Source organism: Coregonus lavaretus (assembly GCF_964263955.1).
Source record: "Coregonus lavaretus genome assembly, chromosome: 12".
Taxonomy (NCBI): Eukaryota; Metazoa; Chordata; class Actinopteri; order Salmoniformes; family Salmonidae; genus Coregonus; species Coregonus lavaretus.
Genome location: NC_139999.1, coordinates 41,175,784 through 41,202,228, shown reverse-complemented (window position 1 = coordinate 41,202,228; position 26,445 = coordinate 41,175,784). Strand labels below are relative to the sequence as shown.

General features: G+C 44.2%; 1 protein-coding gene across 1 annotated transcript in view; it reads left to right on the top strand.

Annotated features, from left to right (window-relative positions):
- cfap20dc (CFAP20 domain containing) overlaps positions 1–26,445 on the top strand; it is a gene marked incomplete at both ends in the record, with an annotated part of 66,341 nt that overhangs the window by 2,577 nt on the left and 37,319 nt on the right. The window contains 3 exons of the mRNA XM_084172809.1: positions 22,613–22,724; positions 23,895–24,048; positions 24,616–24,762. Of these exons, the coding sequence (XP_084028935.1) occupies positions 22,613–22,724; positions 23,895–24,048; positions 24,616–24,762 (413 nt within the window). The remainder of the gene's footprint in view (positions 1–22,612; positions 22,725–23,894; positions 24,049–24,615; positions 24,763–26,445) is intronic.

Here is a 26,445-nt window from a genome sequence, read left to right as displayed (position 1 = left end):
AGTTCCCACATATGCTGAGCACTTGTTGGCTGCTTTTCCTTCACTCTGCGGTCCAAATCATCCCAAACCATCTCAATTGGCTTGAGGTTGGGTGATTGTGGAGGCCAGGTCATCTGATGCAGCACTCCATCACTCTCCTTCTTGGTCAAATAGCCCTTACCCAGCCTGGAGGTGTGTTGGGTCATTGTCCTGTTGAAAAACAAATGATAGTCCCACTAAGCACAAACCAGATGTGATGGCGTATCGCTGCAGAATGCTGTGGTAGCCATGCTGGTTAAGTGTGCCTTGAGTTCTAAAGAAAGGTCATCCGTTCACCTACTCTGCGTCTCACAAAGACATGGCAGTTGGAACCAAAAATCTCAAATTAGGACTCATCTGACCAAAGGACAGATTTCCACCGGTCTAATGTCCATTGCTCGTGTTTCTTGGCCCAAGCAAGTCTCTTCTTCTTATTGGTGTCCTTTAATAGTGGTTTCTTTGTAGCAATTCAACCATGAAGGTCTGATTCACGCAGTCTCCTCTGAACAGTTGATGTTGAGATGTGTCTGTTACATGAACTCTGTGAAGCATTTATTTGGGCTGCAATCTGAGGTGCAGTTAACTCTAATGAACTTATCCTCTGCAGAAGGGTTAACTCTGGGTCTTCCTTTCCTATGGCGGTCCTCATGAGAGCCAGTTTCATCACAGTGCTTTATGGTTTTTGCGACTGCGCTTGAAGAAACTTTCAAAGTTCTTGAAATGTTCTGGATTGACTGACCTTCATGTCTTAAAGTAACGATGGACTGTCGTTTCTCTTTGTTTATTTGAGCTGTTCTTGCCATAATATGGACTTGGTCTTTTACCAAATAGGGCTATCTTCTGTATACCATCCCTACCTTGTCACAACACAACTGATTGGCTCAAACGCATTAAGAAGGAATTCAATTCCACAAATTAACTTTTAACAAGGCACAACTGTTAATTGGAAATGCATTCCAGGTGACTACCTCATGAAGCTGGTTGAGAGAATGCCAAGAGTGTGCAAAGCTGTCATCAAGGCAAAGTGTGGCTACTTTGAAGAATCTAAAATCTAAAATATATTTTGATTTGTTTAACACTTTTTTTGTTACTACATGATTCCATATGTGTTATTTCATAGTTTTGATGTCTTCACTATTATTCTACAATGTAGAAAATAGTAAAAATAAAGAAAAACCCTTTAATGAGTAGGTGTGTCCAAACTTTTGACTGGGACTGTACATGCACGCACACACACTTTAATTCATTAATTCACACATACAAACACACACAAACTTAAATCAGCGTGCTTAGTACACAGGAAAGGGGAGATGGCATACACTCTAAACTCTGTGTCTAATCCTGTCATCCTCAGAATAATTTCCATATTCAGAATAGCTCAAATCAACACTTCCGATGAGGTGGATATTAAGAAGTTATTATAAACAAAAATAATCAGGTGTTACATTATCTAGAGTGATTTAATTCAAATGTTCTTTTTAATTTAGCAACCTTTTTCTATTTGAGAGAGACAAAAACACATTTGTAGAATTGGCTTTTAGCAAGAAGATAATCCATTTTGCTGAATAACTAATTCCAGTTTAGAAAACAGGTGCTGGCAGTTGATCATATTCAAAGCCCTGGCTTGATTTGTAGTCACAATAATGAAGAGAGTGAAGTGAGTGAAGCAACAGTCTTGGCTGCACACTTTCTTTGCTGATAACTTGCAGTTCATTTGGTTGAAATTGAAACTTAATCAGTTTGGGACTTTGTCTGCCAAATTTGTTCCTCCAACACTTTTGTGAATTGTACTAAATTGAGTAAATATAGGCCTACTGTATTACCGGTATATATAGGCCCTATAATGGGCCGAGTATAGGCCCTATATATATAATTCCACAGAGCAGACTTGTTGGTCCCACTGCAGTGAAAACATTGATGTGATGTTGATGAATCATCTTTCTGTGTAGTGTTTGTTATTCGGAAGCACTAATTAATAAAGATGCAATAATAAGAAAAACGCAGCATTTCGATTGTGTCCTGGTCACCGGTACCGTGTAATTATGTAAAACTCCAGGCTGGGGAAAATGCAATCCATTAGAGACATTGGTCATGGTTACTCGTTAGTGTTAATGAAGCTATCGTTCAGATAGAGGAGGGGGCTGTGTTTAAAATGGGCCAGAAGAGCTACTTTAGGCTTTCAGTTGACTTCTTTCCCTCTATTTCATAAGGTCCTACTCTCCTACTTTCTCTCTCTCGCCCTCCCTCCCTCCCTCCAGATGATGTAGATACACTACATGACCAAAAGTATGTGGACACCTGCTCGTCGAACATCTCATTCCAAAATCATGGGCATTAATAAGGAGTTGGTCCCCCCTTTGCTGCTATAACAGCCTTCACTCTTCTGGGAAGGCTTTCCACTAGATGTTGGAATGTTGCGGGACTTGCTTCCATTCAGCCACAAGAGCATTAGTGAGGTCGGGCACTGATGTTGGGCGATTAGGCCTGGCTCGCAGTCGGCGTTCCAATTCATCCCAGAGGTGTTCGATGCGGTTGAGGTCACGGCTCTGTGCAGGCCAGTCAAGTTCTTCCACATCAATCTCGAAAAACCATTTATGTATGGACCTCGCTTTGTGCACGGGGGCATTGTCCACCAAACTTTACAGTTGGCATTATGCATTGGGGCAGGTAGCGTTCTCCTGGCATCCGCCAAACCGAGATTCGTCCATCGAACTGCCAGATGGTGAAGCGTGATTCATCACTCCAGAGAAGACGTTGCCACTGCTCCAGAGTCCAATGGCGGCGAGCTTTACACCACTCCAGCTGACGTGCTCAGCCATGGAAACCAATTTCATGAAGCTCCCGATGAACAGTTCTTGTCCTGACGTTGCTTGCAGAGGCAGTTTGGAACTCGGTACTGAGTGATGCAAGCGCTAAAGCACATGACGGTCCCGTTCTGTGAGCTTGTGTGGCCTATCACTTCGCGGCTGAGCCATTGTTGCTCCTAGATGTTTTCACTTCACAATAACAGCACTTACAGTTGACCGGGGCAGCTCTAGCAGGGCAGATATTTGATGAACTGACTTGTTGGAAAGGTGTCAGCCTATGACAGTGGCACTTTGAAAGTCACTGAGCTCTTCAGTAAGGCCATTCTACTGCCAAATCAAATAAAATCCAATTTTATTTGTCACATACACATGTTTAGCAGATGTTATAGCAGGTGTAGCGAAATGCTTGTGCTTCTAGCTCCGACAGTGCAGTAATATCTAACAAGTAATATCTAACAATTTCACAACATATACCCAATGCACACAAAACTAGTAAGGAATGGAATTTAAGAATATATACATATATGGACAAGCAATGACAGAGCGGCATGGACTAAGACAGTAGAATATTATAGAATAGAATACAGTATATACATATTTAAAAACATTTTTTTTTATTTTTTATTTTTTTATTTAACCTTTATTTAACCAGGTAAGCCAGTTGAGAACAAGTTCTCATTTACAACTGCGACCTGGCCAAGATAAAGCAAAGCAGTGCGATAAAAACAACACAGAGTTACATATGGGGTAAAAAAACATAAAGTCAAAAATACAACAGAAAATATATATACAGTGTGTGCAAATGTAGCAAGTTATGGAGGTAAGGCAATAAATAGGCTATAGTGCAAAATAATTACAATAGTATTAACACTGGAATGCTAGATGTGCAAGAGATTATGTGCAAATAGAGATACTGGGGTGCAAAAGAGCAAAATAAATAACAATATAGGGATGAGGTAGTTGGGTGGGCTAATTTCAGATGGGCTGTGTACAGGTGCAGTGATCGGTAAGGTGCTCTGACAACTGATGCTTAAAGTTAGTGAGGGAGATAAGAGTCTCCAGCTTCAGAGATTTTTGCAATTCGTTCCAGTCATTGGCAGCAGAGAACTGGAAGGAATGGCGGCCAAAGGAGGTGTTGGCTTTGGGAATGACCAGTGAGATATACCTGCTGGAGCGCAGACTACGGGTGGGTGCTGCTATGGTGACCAATGAGCTAAGAGCTACGCTCTTGTTGCCTAGCAGTGATTTATAGATGGCCTGGAGCCAGTGGGTTTGACGACGAACATGTAGTGAGGACCAGCCAACAAGAGCGTACAGGTCACAGTGGTGGGTAGTGTATGGGGCTTTGGAGACAAAACGGATGGCACTGTGATAGACTACATCCAGTTTGCTGAGTAGAGTGTTGGAGGCTATTTTGTAAATGACATCGCCGAAGTCAAGGATCGGTAGGATAGTCAGTTTTACGAGGGCATGTTTGGCAGCATGAGTGAAGGAGGCTTTGTTGCGAAATAGGAAGCCGATTCTAGATTTCACTTTGGATTGGAGATTCTTTATGTGAGTCTGGAAGGAGAGTTTACAGTCTAACCAGACACCTAGGTATTTGTAGTTGTCCACATACTCTAGGTCAGACCCGTCGAGAGTGGTGATTCTAGTCGGGTGGGCGGGTGCCAGCAGCGTTCGATTGAAAAGCATGCATTTAGTTTTACTGGTGTTTAAGAGCAGTTGGAGGCTACTGAAGGAGTGTTGTATGGCATTGAAGCTCGTTTGGAGGTTTGTTAACACAGTGTCCAATGACGGGCCAGATGTATACAAAATGGTGTCGTCTGCGTAGAGGTGGATCTGAGAGTCACCAGCAGCAAGAGCGACATCATTGATATACACGGAGAAAAGTGTCGGCCCAAGAATTGAACCCTGTGGCACCCCCATAGAGACTGCCATAGGTCCAGACAACAGGCCCTCCGATTTGACACACTGAACTCTATCTGAGAAGTAGTCTTGCACTACTCTATCTGAGAAGTAGTCTTGCACTACTCATATGAGATGAGTAGTGCAAGATATGTAAACATTATTAAAGTGATATTAAAATAATATTATTATTATTATTATTATTATTATTATTATTATTATTATTATTATTATTAAAGTGACTAGTGTTCCATTTCTCTTAAAGTGGCCAGTGATTTGAATAGGCAGCAGCAGCCTCTAATGTGCTAGTGATGGCTATTTAACAGTCTGATGGCCTTGAGATAGAAGCTGTTTTTCATTCTCTTGGTCCCAGCTTTGCTGCACGTGTACTGACCTCGCCTTCTGGATGATAGCGGGGTGAACAGGCAGTGGCTCGGGTGGTTGATGTCCTTGATTATCTTTTTGGCCTTCCTGTGACATCGGGTGCTGTATGTGTCTTGGAGGGCGGGTAGTTTGCCCCAGGTAATGCGTTCGGCAGACCGCACCACCCTCTGGAGAGCCCTGCGGTTGCGGGCGGTGCAGTTGCCATACCAGGCGGTGATACAGCTTTTAGGATGCTCTCAATTGTGCATCTGTAAAAGTTTGTGAGGGTTTTGGGTGCCAAGCCAAATTTCTTCAGCCTCCTGAGGTTGAAGAGGCTCTGTTGCGCCTTCTTCACCACACTGTCTGCGTGGATGGACCATTTCAGTTTGTCGGTGATGTGTACGCCAAGGAACTTGAAGCTTTCCACCTTCTCCACTGTGGTCCCGTCGATGTGGATAGGGGGGTGCACCCTCTGCTGTTTCCTGAAGTCCACGATCATCTCCTTTGTTTTGTTGACGTTGAGTGAGAGGTTATTTTCCTGGCACCACACTCCCAGAGCCCTCACCTCCTCCCTGTAGGCGGTCTCTTTATTGTTGGGAATCAAGCCTACTACTGTTGTGTTGTCTGCAAACTTGATGATTGAGTTGGAGGTGTGCTTGGCCACGCAGTCATGGGTGAACAGGGAGTACAGGAGGGGGCTGAGCAAGCACCCTTGTAGGGCCCCAGTGTTAAGGATCAGCGAAGTGGAGATGTTGTCTCCTACCTTCACCACTTGGGGGCGGCCCGTCAGTAAGTCCAGGACCCAGTTGCACAGGGTGGGGTTCAGACCCAGGGCCTCGAGCTTAATGATGAGCTTGGAGGGTACTATGGTGTTGAATGCTGAGATATAGTCAATGTACAGCATACTTACACACAGTTGAAGTCGGAAGTACACCTTAGCCAAATACATTTTAACTCCGTTTTTCACAATTCCTGACATTTAATCCTAGTAAAAATTCCCTGTCTTAGGTCAGTTAGGATCACCACTTTATTTTAAGAATGTGAAATGTCAGAATAATAGTACAGAGAATGATTTATTTCAGCTTTTATTTATTTAATCACATTCCCAGTGGGTCAGAAGTTTACATACACTCAATTAGTATTTGGTAACATTGCCTTTAAATTGTTTAACATGGGTCAAACATTTCGGGTAGCCTTCCACAAGCTTCCCACAATAAGTTGGGTGAATGTTGGCCCATTCCTCCTTACAGAGCTGGTGTAACTGAGTCAGGTTTGTAGGCCTCCTTGCTCGCACACGCTTTTTCAGTTCTGCCCACACATTTTCTATAGAATTGAGGTCAGGGTTTTGTGATGGCCAATCCAATACCTTGACTTTGTTGTCCTTAAGCCATTTTGCCACAACTTTGGAAGTATGCTTGGGGTCATTGTCCATTTGGAAGACCCATTTGCGACCAAGCTTTAACTTCCTGACTGATGTCTTGAGATGTTGCTTCAATATATCCACATAATTTTCCTTCCTCATGATGCCATCTATTTTGTGAAGTCCACCAGTCCCTCCTGCAGCAAAGCACCCCCACAGCATGATGCTGCCACCACCCTGCTTCACGGTTGGGATGGTGTTCTTCGGCTTGTAAGCAGCCCCCTTTTTCCTCCAAACATAACGATGGTCATTATGGCCAAACAGTTCTATTTTTGTTTCATCAGACCAGAGGACATTTCTCCAAAAAGTACGATCTTTGTCCCCATGTGCAGTTGCAAACCGTATTCTGGCTTTTTTATGGCGGTTTTGGAGCAGTGCCTTCTTCCTTACTGAGCGGACTTTCAGGTTATGTCGATATGGGACTCGTTTTACTGTGGATATAGATACTTTGTACCTGTTTCCTCCAGCATCTTCACAAGGTCCTTTGCTGTTGTTCTGGGATTGATTTGCACTTTTCGCACCAAAGTACGTTAATCTCTAGGAGACAGAACGCGTCTCCTTTTCTGAGCAGTATGAGGGCTGCGTGGTCCCATGGTGTTTATACTTGCGTACTATTGTTTGTACAGATGAACGTGGTACCTTCAGGCGTTTGGAAATTGCTCCCAAGGATGAACCAGACTTGTGGATGTCTACAACTTTTTTTCTGAGGTCTTGGCTGATTTCTTTTGATATTCCCATGATATCAAGCAAAGAGGCACTGAGTTTGAAGGTAGGCCTTGAAATACATCCACAGGTACACCTCCAATTGACTCAAATTATGTCAATTAGCCTATTAGAAGCTTCTAAAGCCATGACATCATTTACTGGAATTTTCCAAGCTGTTTAAAGGCACAGTCAACATAGTGTATGTAAACTTCTGACCCACTGGAATTGTGATACAGTGAATTATAAGTGAAATAATCTGTAAACAATTGTTGGAAAAATTACTTGTGTCATGCACAAAGTAGATGTCCTAACTGACTTGCCAAAACTATAGTTTGTTAACAAGAAATTTGTGGAGTGGTTGAAAAACAAGCTTTAATGACTCCAACCTAAGTGTATGTAAACTTCCGGATTCAACTGTAGGTATTCCTCTTGTCCAGATGGGATAGGGCAGAGTGCAGAGTGAAGGCGATTGCATCGTCTGTGGATCTATTGGGGCGGTAAGCAAATTGAAGTGGGTCTAGGGTGACAGGTAAGGTAGAGGTGATATGATCCTTGACTAGTCTCTCAAAGCACTTCATGATGACCGAGGTGAGTGCTGTTTTTTTTTTTGTCATTTAGCAGACGCTCTTATCCAGAGCGACTTACAGGAGCATTTAGGGTTAAGTGCCTTGCTCAAGGGCACATTGACAGATTTTTCACCTAGTCGGCTCGGGGATTAGAACCGGTGACCTTTCAGTTACTGGCACAATGCTCTTAACCACTAAGATACCTGCCGCCACAGGTAGCTTAGTGGTTAATTTAGTTCAGTTACCTTTGCTTTCTTGGGTACAGGAACAACGGTGGCCATCTTGAAGCATGTGGGACAGCAGACTGGGAATATGTCCGTAAACACACCAGCCAGCTGGTCTGCGCATGCTCTGAGGACACGGCTAGGGATGCCGTCTGGGCCTGCAGCCTTGCGGGGGTTAACATTCTTAAACGTCTTAATCACGTCGCCCATGGAGAAGGAGAGGCCACAGTCCTTGAAGTGCCTCGACAGTGTCACTGTGTTATCCTCAAAGCGGGCGAAGAAGGTGTTTACCTTGTCTGGAAGCGAGACGTCGGTGTCGGCGACGTGGCTGGTCTTCCTTTTGTAGTCCGTGATTGTCTGTAGACCCTGCCACATACGTCTCGTGTCTGAGACGTTTAATTGCGACTCCACTTTGTCTCTATACTGATGTTTTGCCAGTTTAATTGCCTTGTGGAGTGAGTAGCTACACTGTTTGTATTCTGCCATATTCCCAGTCACCTTGCCATGGTTAAATGCGGTGGTTCGCGCTTTCAGTTTTGCGCGAATGCTGCCATCTATCCACGGTTTCTGGTTAGGGTAGGTTTTAATAGTCACAGTGGGCACAACATCACCTATACACATCCTGAGAAACTCAGTCACTGTTTCAGTGTATTCATCTAAATTATTTTCGTAAGCTACCCTGAACATATCCCAGTCCACCTGATCAAAACAATCTTGAAGCGTGGATTCTGATTGGTCAGACCAGCGTTGAATAGTCCTTAGCATGGTTATATCCTGTTTGAGTTCATGCTTATAGGAAGGGAGGAGCAAAATGGAGTCGTGGTCAGATTGTTTGCCAATGTTTGTCTATGGAGATTGCGTGGCTGTGTGCTTGAAATTATACACCTGTCAGCAATGGGTGTGGCTGAAATAGCCAACTCCACTAATTTGAAGGGGTGTCCACATACTTCTGTATATATAGTGTAGATGAATAATAGCATAATACGTTATGATTGCATTCAGAACTGATCACAGTAACAGTAATTGGTGCTCACCAGTGTAGCACCCTGACCATGGGCGAGGTGAGGAAATTAGATATTTAATCATATCTGCTAGGCAGAGGTAACAGGTGAACACTGTTCCAAAGCCCATTACAGAGGAAAGACATGCTGGGAGACAGAGGATGTCCCAAATGGCACCCTGTTCCCTATATAGTTCACTACTTTTTACCAGAGTCAAAAGCCCTAGTCAAAAGTAGTGCGCTATAAAGGGAATAGGGTTCCATTTGGGACGCAGAGAGAGGCTGTTTAGCATCAGGACAGCCATGTTGATAGGCATTGTCTTAATTTGTGTCCGTGTGAATATAGGTTAAACACACCATCTCAGCTGTAAGTGGAATAAGGTCTTAATGCTGTAATGCTCTCGCAGGCCAGGGGGCTTGATCAGTTGTTAACATGGCGTGTGTGTGTGTTTGTGCGTGTGTGTGTGTATTGAGGATGGAGGAGAACCCAAGCCATATGCCATATCCTTACTTGTTTTTGTCACAAGCTGGCCTTGAACTCAGGTCTCAGATGTGGAGAGTTGGGTGTTCTACCCCTAAGCCACAGAGGAGGTATAGTAGGACCCAAACGAAACACCCAAGGCAATACTCCAGGCAAAGTAGATTTAATATAAAAAAAGGTATTTCTTTGCACTTCAAAAATAAACCAACAAAAGTTCTTCTCAGAAAGAGGTATACTAACAGAGGTACAGTAAACAAAACAGGAGGACAAAACAAAATAACTCCACGAGGGGAGAAAAACAAAATAAAGATAACTTAGAAAAGCTTACTCGGAAAGACTCTGTGGGACACAGCAGGAGACACATAGCCAGGACTCAAAAACCAAGTGAGGAACAAGGGGAAAAAACACAGCTAAAATACTCTAGGGGAAACAAGGCACAGGTGACCTGGATAAAGCTAATAAGGACACACGAGGAAGAACTAAGGCAGAGGGGAACACAGATGACCTCTAGAGGCCCGGAGACAAACAGGAGGCAGGAAGCTGACAGGACCCCCTCCTCTAGGAACGACTCCTGACGTTCCTTCCAGAACACCCTGGCCTCAGGGTGCGAAACTCTCGGATCAAACCTGGGTCCAGGATGTCCTTGGCTGGAACCCAGGAGCGCTCCTCTGGCCCGTAGCCCTCCCAGTCCACCAGATACTGCAGAGAGTTCTGGACCCTCCGGGAGTCCAGTATCCGGCGCACTGTGTAGGCTGGCTGGCCGTCAATGATCCTGGGAGGTGGCGGGGGTCTGCGTGGGGGGGCAAAGGGAGAAGACAAGACAGGTTTTAGTAGTGAAACATGGAAAGTGGGGTTAATTCTAAGGGAGCGAGGGAGAACCAAACGATAAGAAACAGGGTTAACTTTCCTTGCTATGCGGAAAGGGCCGATGTATTTCTGGGAAAGCTTCTTGGATTCGACCCGGAGGGGCAGGTTCTTGGTGGCCAACCAAACTCTCTGACCAGCTCGGAAACTAGGGGCCGTCCGGCGGCGGCGATTAGCCTGACTTTGGTATCTCTGGGAGGTCCGAAGGAGGGTACGCCTGGCCTTCTTCCAGGTCCGCCTACAGCGTTGGACAAAGCGCTGGGCCGAGGGAACACCAACTTGCGCCTCTTCCTCTGGAAATAATGGAGGGGTGTATCCGAACTGGCATTCGAAGGGGGACAATCCGGTGGCTGAGGACTGGAGGGTGTTGTGGGCATATTCCGCCCAAATGATATAGGTGGCCCAAGACGTGGGATTACTGGCCGCCATACACCGCAGGATGGTCTCCAGATCCTGATTAATCCGTTCCGTTTGGCCATTAGACTCTGGATGGAACCCAGACGATAGGCTGGCTGTGGCCCCAATAAGCCTGCAGAAGGCCCCCCAAAACCGGGACGAGAATTGGGGACCTCGGTCGGAGACAACGTCCAGGGGAATTCCAAATATCCGGAAGACATGGTTCATGAGGAGCTCAGCAGTCTCCTTGGCCGAGGGCAGCTTGGGCAGGGGAATAAACCGGGCAGCCTTAGAGAACCGGTCAACAACCACTAGGATGACTGTGTTGCCCTGGGATGGAGGAAGTCCCGTAACAAAGTCCAGAGAAAGGTGTGACCATGGCCTGCGAGGTACAGGTAAGGGATGGAGCAGTCCCTGGGGTCGCTGACGTGTCGACTTTCCCTGGTTGCACACAGGGCAGGCCTCAACATAGACCTGCACGTCCTTCTTGATGGACGGCCACCAAAACCGCCGCTGGAGGAATTCCAGTGTGCGAGCACTACCCGGATGGCATGTCAAGGGCGACTCATGACCCCACTGCAAGACGCGGGCCCGAACAGAGAGAGGAACGTACAGGCGTCCGGCAGGACCACCGCCTGGATCGGGCTCATGGACAAGGGCCTCTCGTACCCCTCTTTCTAGTTCCCACTGAAGAGGTGCGACGATCCTAGACCTCGGAATAATCGATGCCAAGGGCTTCTCTTGTATCTCGGGAGAATAGGCTCGAGACAGGGCATCCGGCTTGACGTTCTTGGTGCCAGGTCTGTAAGACAGGAGAAACTGGAATCGATTAAAGAAAAGGGACCATCGTGCTTGCCGAGGGTTCATCCGCTTTGCCTGTTGGAGATACTCCAGGTTCTTGTGGTCTGTGAGAACCTGGAAAGGATGCTGAGCCCCCTCAAGCCAATGGCGCCACTCTTCCAAGGCCAGTTTTACCGCAAGCAACTCTCGATCCCCCACGTGGTAGTTGCGCTCGGCCTCAGACAGGCGGCGAGACATGAAGGCACAAGGGTGTAATCTCCCATCCTCACCCCTCTGTGACAGGACGGCTCCCACCCCCACCTCTGAGGCGTCCACCTCCACCACGAAAGGTCTTTCTGGGTCAGGGATCACCAGAATCGGAGCAGAAGTGAAGCGGCGCTTGAGATCCTCGAAGGCCCCTGCTGCTTCCGGACCCCAGTGAATCTTGGTCCCTCCTCCCTTGGTAAGCGTCGTCAAGGGGGCTACCACAGAGCTGAAATTCTTAATGAACTTCCGATAGAAGTTAGAAAAGCCAATGAACCGTTGAACCTCCTTGACCGTGGCAGGTGTGGGCCAGCTGTGGACCGCTTTGACCTTCTTGGGATCCATCTCTAGGTGGCCGGGAGTGACAATAAACCCGAGAAACTGAGTCTGGGAAACATGAAATTCACACTTCTCAGGTTTAACGTAGAGGTGATTGTCAAGGAGCCTCTGGAGAACCCTGCTAACATGCCCCTCATGCTCCTTCAGTGACCTCGAGAAGATGAGGATATCGTCCAGGTACACGAAGACGAACAGATTAAGCATATCCCGGAGAACATCATTAATCAGGGCTTGGAATACTGCGGGGGCATTGGTGAGCCCGAACGGCATCACCCGATATTCATAGTGCCCCGTGGGCGTGTTGAATGCCGTCTTCCATTCGTCACCTGGCCGGATCCGCACGAGATGGTAAGCATTGCGGAGATCCAGTTTAGTAAAAATGGAAGCCCCTTGAAGCAGCTCAAAAGCAGAGGCCATGAGAGGAAGGGGGTATCGATTCCGAACCGTGATCTTGTTGAGTCCCCGGTAATCAATACAAGGCCTAAGACCCCCGTCTTTCTTTTCAACAAAAAAGAAGCCCGCCCCAGCCGGGGAAGTAGAGGCACAGATGAGGCCGGCTGCCAAGGACTCCTTAATGTAGGTGTCCATAGCTGAGTGCTCGAGGGAGGATAAGGAAAAGATCCGACCTCTAGGAGGGCAGCAACCAGGGAGTAGATCAATGGCACAGTCATACGTGCGGTGAGGCGGTAAGGAAGTAGCCCGGGACTTGCTGAACACTGCCTTGAACCGATGGTAAACACTGGGGACTCGGGAGACGTCAACAGACTCTTGAAACTGGGTACTAGGGGCTGAGGGACTCTGAAGCATGCAGGTGAGTTGGCAAGTGGGACCCCAGCTTAGAATGGTGCCAGTAGGCCAGTCGATCTGGGGATTATGTCTGCATAGCCAAGGGTGACCCAGGATAATAGGATACTCGGGGGAGTCAATGAGATAGAAGGTCTCCTCCTGCTGGTGTTGAAAGATGGTAAGTCGCAGGGACTGAGTCGCCTCTGTAACCTTTCCTGGTTCCAGAGGTCTGCCATCTAAGGCTGTAACTGCCTGGGGTTGAGGAAGTAGTTGGGTAGGGATCTTAAGTTCCTTAGCCAAGGTTAAATCCAGGAAATCACCTGCGGCACCGGAATCGATCATAGCCTGGACCCGATGCTGGTGGCCCTTCCAGGACAGAGTGGCTGGAATAGCTAAGACAGCGTTAGTAGGAGGAGCTCTAATTTTCCCCATCACAGCCCTCCTGTAGCTAGGCGGGGACAGGCGTTTCCCGAAAGCTCGGGGCAAGTGGAGCGGAAGTGGCCGACAACCCCGCAGTAGAGGCACCGACGCTCCCTCATGCGACGTTCCCTTTCGTTGGGAGAAAGCCTGGAACGGCCTAACTGCATGTTCTCCGGGGAATCCTGGAGCAGTTCAGGAGCCGGGGAAGCTCTGAATGACGGAGCCCAAACAGGAGAAACAGAGCTGCTCAGAGGAACTTGGGACTGAGACACCTGGCGGCGAGCCGTTCTCCGCTCTCTTAGACGATTGTCCAGGCGGATGGCCAAGGCTATGAGGGACTCGAGATCCCCAGCTGGTTCTCGGGTGGCTAACTCATCTTGAAGGGGCTCAGATAACCCTCCCTGAAAACAGACCCTCAGCGCTTCATCATTCCATCCGCTCCTTGCTGCTATGGTCCGGAATTCAATGGCAAAATCTGCCGTGCTTTGGGGACCCTGACGGAGAGACAGTAGGCGCTTGGAAGCTTCCCGCCCACTGACAGGATGATCGAACACCCGCTTGAACTCTTCTACAAATGCAGCGTAGGAGTCACAACAGGCCTCCTGGGACTGCCACACCGCAGAGGCCCAGGAGAGCGCCTTGTCTGAAAGAAGGGTAATGATGTAGGCAATCTTGGAACGGTCTGTGGGAAAACTTGAGGGTTGGAGCTCGAAGGTGAGGGAGCATTGGGTGAGGAAACCCTGGCACGAGCTTGGATCCCCAGAAAAGGGCTTGGGAGGTGGTAGTCGGGGCTCCGCCAATGGAGAAGGCCTGTCGTCACTGGGGGGTGACCTGGAGTAAGGGGAAGGACCAGGGAGGCGTTCAAAGAGCTGGCGGAGGGAACTCATCATCTCGGCCAGGAGTTGAGAATGACTAGCCATCAGCTCTTCCTGTCGGCTGAGAACGGCTTCATGGCGCTGGAAAGATGCCTCATGTCGAGCGATCACCGCCAACAGGTCCTTGGAACTGAGTGTTTCTGAGTCCATGATTGACTTGGTTTTTCTGTCACAAGCTGGCCTTGAACTCAGGTCTCAGATGTGGAGAGTTGGGTGTTCTACCCCTAAGCCACAGAGGAGGTATAGTAGGACCCAAACGAAACACCCAAGGCAATACTCCAGGCAAAGTAGATTTAATATAAAAAAAGGTATTTCTTTGCACTTCAAAAATAAACCAACAAAAGTTCTTCTCAGAAAGAGGTATACTAACAGAGGTACAGTAAACAAAACAGGAGGACAAAACAAAATAACTCCACGAGGGGAGAAAAACAAAATAAAGATAACTTAGAAAAGCTTACTCGGAAAGACTCTGTGGGACACAGCAGGAGACACATAGCCAGGACTCAAAAACCAAGTGAGGAACAAGGGGAAAAAACACAGCTAAAATACTCTAGGGGAAACAAGGCACAGGTGACCTGGATAAAGCTAATAAGGACACACGAGGAAGAACTAAGGCAGAGGGGAACACAGATGACCTCTAGAGGCCCGGAGACAAACAGGAGGCAGGAAGCTGACAGTTTTTGCTTACAATCATTTCACGAGTAGGGTTGCAAAGCTACCGGTGATTTACCAAATTACCGGAATCTTCAGTAATTTCTTCTGTAATTTCGGCAATTCTATGGTTAATTTTTTATATACATACATATTGTCCATTAGTTTTTAGTGGATAGACCATATGGTTCAAGAGAAAATAGCCTAATTAATAAGGTCGATGTCTGCGCCCCCTTCAGAAATCTAATTAGCATAATACAAAGATCCCCATAAATTCTGTCAGTTTAAGCAAGCAAGAGATATCTGTTGGATGCATCTCAATCCACCGCATCCGCCTATGTAACACTTCCGCATTTGCGGTGAAAGGTGACAGAGCTAGAGCGGTGTTTGTCAGACAATGAGACATCCCTAAAATCGGTCTTCTCACAAAATTGTCTGAACGGTTAGGCCTAAAAACTATTATTATGACCCTTCTATGGAAAGATGAGACTCTCACGAACACGATGATGTTCTCCGTGTTGCTCTACGAACCCCCACAAGTGTCTTGGGACTCGAGCTCAGTTGGTAGAGCATGGCGCTTGCAACGCCAGGGTTGTGGGTTCGATTCCCACGGGGGGCCAGTATAGAAAATGTATGCACTCACTAACTGTAAGTCACTCTGGATAAGAGCGTCTGCTAAATAACGTAAATGTAAAAATGGTACAGCCGATGTGCCAACTTCTGTCTGTCAGTTTGGGCTACACACTAATATGTGACTTGTTTCAGGAAACTAGGCTTATGTCGCGGGTCACTACTTCACAGAAGAGCCATTTGAACGTAAACTTTCTTTTTTTTCTCAAACTGCGTTTTTGGGCAAAAATGCCTTCTGGAACATGTGAACTTTCATGTGCCTTAATAACAAACTTACAAGCCTAGTTGGTTTAGCCACAGAAAAAGACAGCAACCTTCCCGCTAGCCATGATTGGCTGAGATAATGAGTAGGCTGGAAATGCAGAGAGATGAGTTCGGATTGGCCTGCTATATAGCACGCTTCTGTCTATTTGAGCTGGTCAGTATGTGTAGGTAATCCTGTCTAACGCGGCATTAAAAAATATATATTTCTTAGTAGAACTGCATAAGTGTTGCTCTCCAATTTCTGGAGGACCGAGTTTTGAAATCAGTGGAATTATAGTATGATAGCTAAGGAGATGGAGAAAACACCTGTCTACGGATTACATCTTCAAACTAAGGGCAACCATGGAATCCGTGAAAGGGAGAAGCTTCCAACCATGATGTATACAGGTAAGATAGTCTAGCTACCTACATTTTCAGATATTACACATTTCTAATTTTGACAAAGTCGTTTTCATTTCAAGTTAAAGTGTACGGTTAGCTAGCTAGCTAACGCTAGCTGGCTGGCTCGCTAGCTAACGTTACGTGTATGATCTTATTATTCATATCTCAGAGCCATTTGCTTTGCTAGTTATAGCCTAATGTTAGCTAGCTAACATTGAACCTGGTTGGTTAGCTACCTGCAGATTCATGCAGGGTAGTAACGTCATGAGTTGGGATTATGGTTAATTGTTTAGCTAGCTAGCTAGCTACATGTCTTAACAAAAGACTCCACTATGCAAGTATCCATTTCAATAGAATGTCACTGCGACAAGTGTTGATAGACGTAGCTGGTAAATTCGCTCTGGCCCCTCTGAGTAAAGGTGAGACTCACAAACACGTAGATGTCGGTTGTTTTGCTCTAGGACTGTCACGCCCTGGCCTTGAGAGCCCGGTTTTCTTTGGTTGGTTTGGTCAGGGTGTGAATTTCTATGTGTAGATCTAGTTATTGTAGTTCTATGTTGGCCATGTCAATCGTTGTCTCTGATTGGGGATCATACTTAGGTAGCCATTTTGCGTACCTATGTTGTGGGATCTTGACTCTTGTTTGGCTTGTTTGTGTGGGTAGCCATTGTGAGCTTCACGTTACGTTGCTTTTGTTGTTTTGTCATGTGTTAACTTAGTTAATAAACATGTATGCATTCCACGCTGCACCTTGGTCCAATCCTGTATTCAACGAACGTGACAAGGACGCCCACAGGCCTCACAAGTCTCATCTGAATGTCCCCAATGTACCAGTTTTCAATGTACCAGTTGGAAAAAATTGTTAGTACAGTATATATGGAGACTGTTTAGTGACAAAATAAGGGGTTAAATACATGTTCAATGCATTTGTATGGGCTAATAGCAGTAAGGCCAAATAAAATGTTTAATGAAATAATATTTTTATATTCATTTTTGATTCTTCAAGGGATCATCAAAATCAAATAGAAAAATTATCCTTGGTATGACCTTCTTTAAAAAAAATCCATATAGCTTAGACAGGGTTTATGGGTTAATGAAAAAAGCATCTATCAACAATGGCATTCTTTTCAATCAACTCTGCAACTCTTCCAACTATTGACTTTTTTCACAACTGCCACCAGTTTGATTTACAACAAAGACATAATAACATAGTAAAATAAATAAAAGTGTGTAAAACAAATATAAAGGATATTCAATGCTGAAACCCTCATATTAATCACCAATGGTATTCACATTCAAGTTGATGGTTTATATTTAAGATAATGTTTTACAGCTTTGTCATTAAATGTTTTATTTTAAAATCATATTATTTGATTATTTTATATATTTTACATGTGATAAGGCCACACAGAGTGACAGAAATAAGTACAGACACCTGTGATAATCTGAAGTACCAAAAAAAGGCCACTAAATGTCATCTTATAAAATTCCGCAAAAAATTATAGTAGTAAATCAAAAGTTTCCAGTAATATACCCTCTCTTTGCAACTCTAATCATGAGTAAAATGCTTAATTGCACACACATAACTTAAAATTGTTTAAAAATGCAACAGTTTTTCATCAGCCTCTGTGCCTCAGATCACACAGTCCTAAACTCGTGACAAATCCGACCTTGAGTTGGCTCAAGCTGCTGAACACTCTCTGTACCCAAAGTAGCAAATGTTTCACTGTTCTCATTGTTCAACTGAAAGTTGTATCAGTTTCGTATCAATGATGCATGTATACGTACAGTGGGGGAAAACAAGTATTTAGTCAGCCACCAATTGTGCAAGTTCTCCCACTTAAAAAGATGAGAGAGGCCTGTAATTTTCATCAAAGGTACACGTCAACTATGAAAGACAAATTGAGGGAAAAAAATCTAGAAAATCACATGGTAGGATTTTTAATGAATTTATTTGCAAATTATGGTGGAAAATAAGTATTTGGTCACCTACAAACAAGCAAGATTTCTGGCTCTCACAGACCTGTAACTTCTTCTTTAAGAGGCTCCTCTGTCCTCTACTCGTTACCTGTATTAATGACACCTGTTTGAACTTGTTATCAGTATAAAAGACACCTGTCCACAACCTCAAACAGTCACACTCCAAACTCCACTATGGCCAAGACCAAAGAGCTGTCAAAGGACACCAGAAACAAAATTGTAGACCTGCACCAGGCTGGGAAGACTGAATCTGCAATAGGTAAGCAGCTTGGTTTGAAGAAATCAACTGTGGGAGCAATTATTAGGAAATGGAAGACATACAAGACCACTGATAATCTCCCTCGATCTGGGGCTCCACGCAAGATCTCACCCCGTGGGGTCAAAATGATCACAAGAACGGTGAGCAAAAATCCCAGAACAACACGGGGGGACCTAGTGAATGACCTGCAGAGAGCTGGGACCAAAGTAACTAAGCCTACCATCAGTAACACACTACGCCGCCAGGGACTCAAATCCTGCAGTGCCAGATGTGTCCCCCTGCTTAAGCCAGTACATGTCCAGGCCCGTCTGAAGTTTGCTAGAGTGCATTTGGATGATCCAGAAGAGGATTGGGAGAATGTCATATGGTCAGATGAAACCAAAATATAACTTTTTGGTAAAAACTCAACTCGTCGTGTTTGGAGGACAAAGACTGCTGAGTTGCATCCAAAGAACACCATACCTACTGTGAAGCATGGGGGTGGAAACATCATGCTTTGGGGCTGTTTTTCTGCAAAGGGACCAGGACGACTGATCCGTGTAAAGGAAAGAATGAATGGGGCCATGTATCATGAGATTTTGAGTGAAAACCTCCTTCCATCAGCAAGGGCATTGAAGATGAAACGTGGCTGGGTCTTTCAGCATGACAATGATCCCAAACACACCGCCCGGGCAACGGAGTGGCTTCGTAAGAAGCATTTCAAGGTCCTGGAGTGGCCTAGCCAGTCTCCAGATCTCAACCCCATAGAAAATCTTTGGAGGGAGTTGAAAGTCCGTGTTGCCCAGCCCCAAAACATCACTGCTCTAGAGGAGATCTGCATGGAAGAATGGGCCAAAATACCAGCAACAGTGTGTGGAAACCATGTGAAGACTTACAGAAAACGTTTGACCTGTGTCATTGCCAACAAAGGGTATATAACAAAGTATTGAGAAACTTTTGTTATTGACCAAATACTTATTTTCCACCATAATTTGCAAATAAATTCATTAAAAATCCTACAATGTGATTTTCTGGATTTTTTTTCTCATTTTGTCTGTCATAGTTGACGTGTACCTATGATGAAAATTACAGGCCTCTCTCATCTTTTTAAGTGGGAGAACTTGCACAATTGGTGGCTGACTAAATACTTTTTTTCCCCACTGTAATTCAGAATGAATTGAGACTGAGAAAAATTATTTGTGCTCTGCCTTAGAGCCATTTGGCTTTTAGCCCCCAGTGCTATTATGCTACTATGATCATCAAACTGTAGACAGAATTGCCATGCTATTTATTTTGTACTATGCCCTTGCGTCTAAGATATAACTTGCTCTCGCATGTATCCAGAAGAATTCGGTATCACATTTGTTACTTTGATCACCACCCTGGCTTCAATTCTCCTCTCTCTCCAGCCAAGTCAACTTACCAGAAATTGTGTGTATGTGTGTGTGATCTCCCCCTGGCTTTTATTTATTTATTTATTACCTATATGATTTTTTATAAAAGCCTGTGTGTGTCTGTGTATGTCTTTGCAGAGAATGCATGCAACATACAATGAATGCCATAAAAGACAGGCCAATATACAATATTTTATTATAATGTCACTTTGTTTGATGCCTTAATAACATACCCTCAGGGGGCTTCAAGCTAGCTGTAACATTACATTTTCACCCTTCAACACATCTTCATTCCTCACACAAATTGAATTATTTTTTAGGGGTGGGGGATCGGTAGATAGGTGCTATAATTCAGTGGAGGTGGTGAAAGTGAATTAGCATGTAAATGGATTAATTCCCTCTTCTCTTCTACCCTCCACCTCTTAACAATGTAGGGGATGCATCTCAACATGCTGACTGACACAAGACAATAGATTATGCTACTGAAAGCTGTGTTAGTGGAAAAATAGGTCAGCTCTCCCTCACTGTTAAAGAGGGAATCCGGTTTAACAGTGAGGTTTTGGTAAACAGCTGAGGGACGGGCCTGGAGACATTTTATTTATTAATGAGCTATTGATGCAAGGACTGACCATCCAATATATAAACATGATATTTTAAGCATATGTTGAGACTATACAGTTTTGTGTACATTTGCAATGTTTACAAATATTGGAGTAAAACAAGCTTATATTTTGGGTTCTGATGGGGTACGATAGTTGAACTAAGCTCATGAGGCATTTATAAGTTCTATTCTTCAAGAATCAATGAGTATACATCATCAATTTATAAGTCCAAAAATTGATGTAGCAACTGCGGATTGTTCCTTTAAAAGATCAAGCTTATTTTTCTTATTAAAACCATAACATTTCATTTGATATTTGAGTCATTTAGCAGACACTCTTATTCAGAGCGACTTAAAGGAGCAATTAGGGTTACAGTGCATTCGGAAAGTATTCAGACCCCTTCCCCTTTTCCACATTTTGTTACGTTACAGCCTTATTCTAAAATTGATTAAATAAAAAAATGTCTCATCAATCTACACACAATACCCCCATAATGACAAAGCGAAAACAATTTTTTTTGCAAATGTATTAAATATAAAAAACATATACCTTATTTACATAAGTATTCAGACCCTTTGCTATGAGACTCGAAATTGAACTCAGGTGCATCCTGTTTTCATTGATCATCCTTGAGATATTTCTACAACTTGACTGGAGTCCACCTGTGGTAAATTCAATTGATTGGACATGATTTGGAAAGGCACACACCTGTCTATATAAGGTCCACAGTTGACAGTGCATGTCAGAGCAGAAACCAAGCCATGAGGTCGAAGGAATTGTCCGTAGAGCTCCGAGACAGGATTGTGTCGAGGCACAGATCTGGGGAAGGGTACCAAAACATTTCTGCAGCACGTAAGGTCCCCAAGAACACAGTGGCCTCTATCCTTCTTAAATGGAAGAAGTTTGGAACCACCAAGAATCTTCCTAGAGCTGGCCGCCCGGCCAAACTGAGCAATCGGGGGAGAAGGGCCTTGGTCAGGGAGGTGACCAAGAACCCGATGGTCACTCCGACAGAGCTCCAGAGTTCTTCTGTGGAGATGGGAGAATCTTCCAGAAGGACAAACCTCTCTGCAGCACTCCACCAATCAGGCCTTTATGGTAGTGTGGCCAGACTGAAGCCAATCCTCAGTAAAAGGCACATGACAGCCCGCTTGGAGTTTGCCAAAAGGCACCTAAAGGACTCTCAGACCATGAGAAACAAGATTCTCTGGTTTGATGAAACCAAGATTGAACTCTTTGGCCTGAATGCCAAGCGTCACGTCTGGAAGAAACCTGGCACCATCCCTGCTGTTAAGCATGGTGGTGGCAGCATCATGCTGTGGGGATGTTTTTCAGCGGCAGGGACTGGGAGACTAGTCAGGATCGAGGGAAAGATTAATGGAGCAAAGTACATAGAGATCCTTGAGGGAAAACCTGCTCCAGAGCGCTCAAGACCTCAGACTTGGGCAAAGGTTCACCTTCCAACAGGACAACGACCCTAACGACCCACACAGCCAAGACAATGCAGGAGTGGCTTTGGGACAAGTCTCTGAATGTCCTTGAGTTGCCCAGCCAGAGCCCGAACCCAATCGAACATCTCTGGAGAGACCTGAAAATAGCTGTGCAGCGACGCTCCCCATCCAACCTGACAAAGCTTGAGAGGATCTGCAGAGAAGAATGGGAGAAACTCCCCAAATACAGGTGTGCCAAGCTTGTAGCATCATACCCAAGAAGACTCAAGGCTGTAGTCGCTGCCCAAGGTGCTTCAACAAAGTACTGAGTAACGGGTCTGAAGACGTATGTAAAAGTGATATTTCAAGGGATATGAATACTTTCCGAATGCAATGTAAGTGCCTTGCTCAAGGGCATATTGGCAGATGTTTCACCTAGTCGGCTTGGGGATTCCAACCAGCGACCTTTCGGTTACTGGCCCAACTCTCTCAATCGCTAGGCTACACTCTTAGAAAAAAGAGTTCCAAAAGAGTTATTCAGCTGTTCCCATAGGATAACCATTTTTGGTTCCAGGTAAAACCCTATTTTGTTTCAGGTAGAAACCTTTTGGGTTCAATGTAGCATGCTCAGTGGAAAGGGTTCTATATGGAACCCAAAAGGGTTCTACCTGGAACCAAAAAGGGTTCTTCAAAGGATTATCCTATGGGGACAGCCGAAGAACCCTTTTAGGTTCTAGATAACACCTTTTATTCTAAGGCTTGAAAGTTTTGTTGTAATATATAATTGCTGTTCACTATTTCCTCATTAATTCCTTCACTTATTTTACAGGATAACTGATTTAGGTCATCTGAAAAGGAGGCTGTACCTATCCACGGTTCATAAGGAGTTTTCTGCTACACCCTTGCATGCAAGGATACCTTTTGGTCTGAAACGCAACGTTGTGAGTATTGCCCTCGCCTCCACCGCTACCATAAGTATAATATATCTAGGCTGCTTGTGACTTAAGAAAGTGCTGCCAATTTCTACCAGTTCAAAAGATACTATCCCAGCTAACAATTGTAGGGAGAGAGAAATGTTTTGTAATGTTATCCATAATGTTCTTCTGATGTTTGAGTGTTCAGTTTTCCGTTAGTTATAGGAACATTCTATCTATGTTAGCAGAAAAACGTCTGAGAACCTATTTAGCATGTTTGGGTGTTAGTTAGGACAACATTTCCTTAATGTCAAACATAACTTACCCAGAACGTGGTTACCATGTTCTCAGAATATTCAATATTAATGTTCTAGACACGTTTCATGGGATGTTGCAAGAACATTTAGGTGTCCAGTTTTCTGAGGGTTAGGAAAATACTCCATCAACGTCACACCAAACATACACAGAACATGGTTGCCATGTTCTCAGAATATAAGATATTCATGTTCTAGACACGTTTCATGGGACGTTGCAAGAACATTTGCGTGTCCAGTTTTCTGATGGTTCTGAGAATATTCCATCAACGTCACACCAAACATACACAGAACATGGTTTCCATGTTCTTAGAATGTAAGATATTTATGTTTTAGACACATTTCTTGGGAGGATGCAAGAACATTCATGTTTTCAGTTTTCTGAGGGTTAGGAGAATATTCCATCAACGTCACACCAAACATACACAGAACGTGTTGCCATGTTCTCCAAATATAAGATCTTAATGTTCTACACACGTTTAATTGGAACATTGCAAGAGCATTCCTGTGTTCAAAGACATTTAAAACATAGGACATTCTGTTATGGTCCCCTGGAGGTTTTTGTTTAGTTCCCGGGTTTTTCAGGATGTCGCCTGATGGTTCCAAAGAAACGTCCCCACCATTTTAATTGAAAACAATCACAGTAAGGTACTTAATTGTTACCCACAAATGATTTGATATTGAGATTAAAAACGTCTGCATTGGACCTATAAACGAATGTTCTCTAAAGTTGTGGGAACGTTTGTTGTTAGCTGGGATATTGCTTCAACAAACTTTTTAACAAAAAAAAACAGGGACAAGGAGGACAGCTGTCAACCGTTTAAATTGCGTTAGACCGTCTGAACAAAACAATTTTCTTCTCTTCCTCTTTTCTCATCTCTAGTGGTGCAACATGTGCATCGACCTTGTGTCATTCACCGGTGAGCTGTTTAAAGGTGCAGGGTTCTTATCCTTGGATGGAATCACTGTCTCTGCCAGCTGTAAGTTACGGAGAATCTTCACCATGAAGACTGAGCCTGCAGGGGCTTCTGATGGAGGTAAGACATTCAGTCAGTCCATCAGTCAGTCACACCAAAACACTCTAAACGCTCCATCATGGCAAGACATGTCTTCTTCCATTGTCCATTCCATGGATATTAAACTGTAAATTTTTATTCTGATGAATATTAGGCCTTTTTGAAAATTGATGATTGGCCTACCACGGTAGGTTGCTTAAACAGTCATGGTAAGCTGATGTGTATCATGTGAATAGCCTCTTCCTACATGGTGAATCAATGGCAAACCCCAGGGTGAGTCCAACCTCACACCTCCATCCCTCACAGAGCACCATGACAGTGATGTTTGTTGACAACTGATATGGCACAGCAACGCCTGTAGCTGCAGATTACTGGTGTGTGTGTGTATGTACACCGCCTGCTAATTCATCTGGAAAAAGGGATAGGCCTGGATTTATTTGTATTTTTATGAATTATAATTCAAAAGCTTATTTTCTCTTCCTCGAGAAAGCCAATAGCTCCATGATTATGTTTTCAGCTAGTACACTTTTGGTTTATTTCATTCTCTTGTTTTATGCAAAGTGTTTTTTGTTTGTTTTCCCTCTGTAGACCTATATATTGGTGGAAATGGTCCCATGGACTCGATCCCTCGGAGCTGCCAGTTTCCCCCTGACATCCACCAGGTGATCCAGGTGATGAACATGGAGAGGCTGAGACTGGCAGACCTGAAGACTGGCCCTATCAACTATGAGTCTGGTAGGTGAGACAACAAATCTATGAAGTAAATAGATAAAGAACCTACATCCCTTCTGTGAAGTGTTGAATACAAGTAAAAAAGGAAGTTGCACACTCAAAATCATGTATGTGTGTGACTTTCTTCTTCGTTTGAGAGAACAAATGTAACAACATTGCACTCTGTGTTTATTTCTAATGCTCCTCTTTAGTTGGAACAAGCACGTTATGGTTGGGATGGAGCTTGAGTTCTTGTTCATCTGAGTTCTTAAACGTCAATAGCTGACCAAGTGATTGTCCAATAATAGTAACAACAACCCAGTAATACAAAACAATCAAATCAAGTCCAGTATTTATTTTCATCAAACAGTTCAAGGCGATGTCCATCTTTGACCAAGAAGCAAATAATAATTCAGTTCAATTCATTTCCATATAAACCAGACTTTTCCATTTGTTTCAAACAGACACCAGTAATTCTCTGAAATTGGTTTGCCCTTTCTGGCTCCTACTGTTTTTGTTTCTCTGATTGGATATGCTTCATGACTGGCTAAACTCAGCCTCAGACCCCCACCACTAACCAAAGTAAAGATAGTCCCATAGTTGCAAACAGTTTTCTATTTATTGAAAGCAGCATATTACTAATCTTTATCTTTGAAATTGAAAATGTGTTTTGTTTTTCAATATGTCCATAACACGTTTAAACACAATAAACAGTCTAATATAGATTGTGCTTTTCCAGACACTTTTGTTGCATGTAATCATGTGCTTGTCTCTCATGGCTTACATAATAATCTGTCAGTTCAATAATCTCCTGTTGATTCATGAGCTGCTATCACAGATCGTATGTAAAGTCTAATAGAGTTTCTGAGGGATTAAAGACATAAAGACAGGGCCTTAAAGGCATACCCAGGAAGACAGCATCATCAGAGTACAGCAACATCCATGTAGATTATGTGGCTTTACAAAACCATTCATCCATAACTTTGAAAGGCGGTCAAAGTTCCATTGTTGTTGTTTTTTTTGTTGTTGTTTTTTTACTGGTTGAAAGCAATGAAAAACCAGAACAGGCAGTAAGTAGTACTTTAGAGGACTTTACTTTATTCTCATCTAAAAGCTTCCACTCTGCTGCAGGCGGCACAGTGTGATTGTTGCACTCTAAAACCCAGGTGGCCTTTGGAATGAGTGTCGCACACCACCCCGCACCTGTACACCCAGAGAGAAAGAACAGCAATTATATGTGTTTATGAGGAAGAAAGACATGCGCCAGTGATTCAGCAGCCCCACTCTGTTCCCCTACAGACAGACAGACAGTACCTCTGTGTGGCCTTTTTATCAGCACATATTTATTTGTTCTGACAGCTGTCTCCAGCATGTTGAGTCACTTGGCCGTGCCATTAGAAATGAACAGTAATCACACGCACACACACACACTTGGACGCATGCATGCATACACACACACACACACACCAAGAGAGAGACACACATTCATACACACGCAATGCGCACACACACCCGCGCACGCACACACCATTCGTTTTCTTGTAAATTAGTTATCATAATTGGTTGGTCGAGTTATTAGCATAACATGCCTAATAATGATTAAAAGGGATTGCTATTAAAGTAGACATCCAATCTAATTGTGTAAAAAAGACTGTTGCTAATTACTGTTGCTTGAGTTTAGTACATTTGTCAGCCAAACAGCAAATG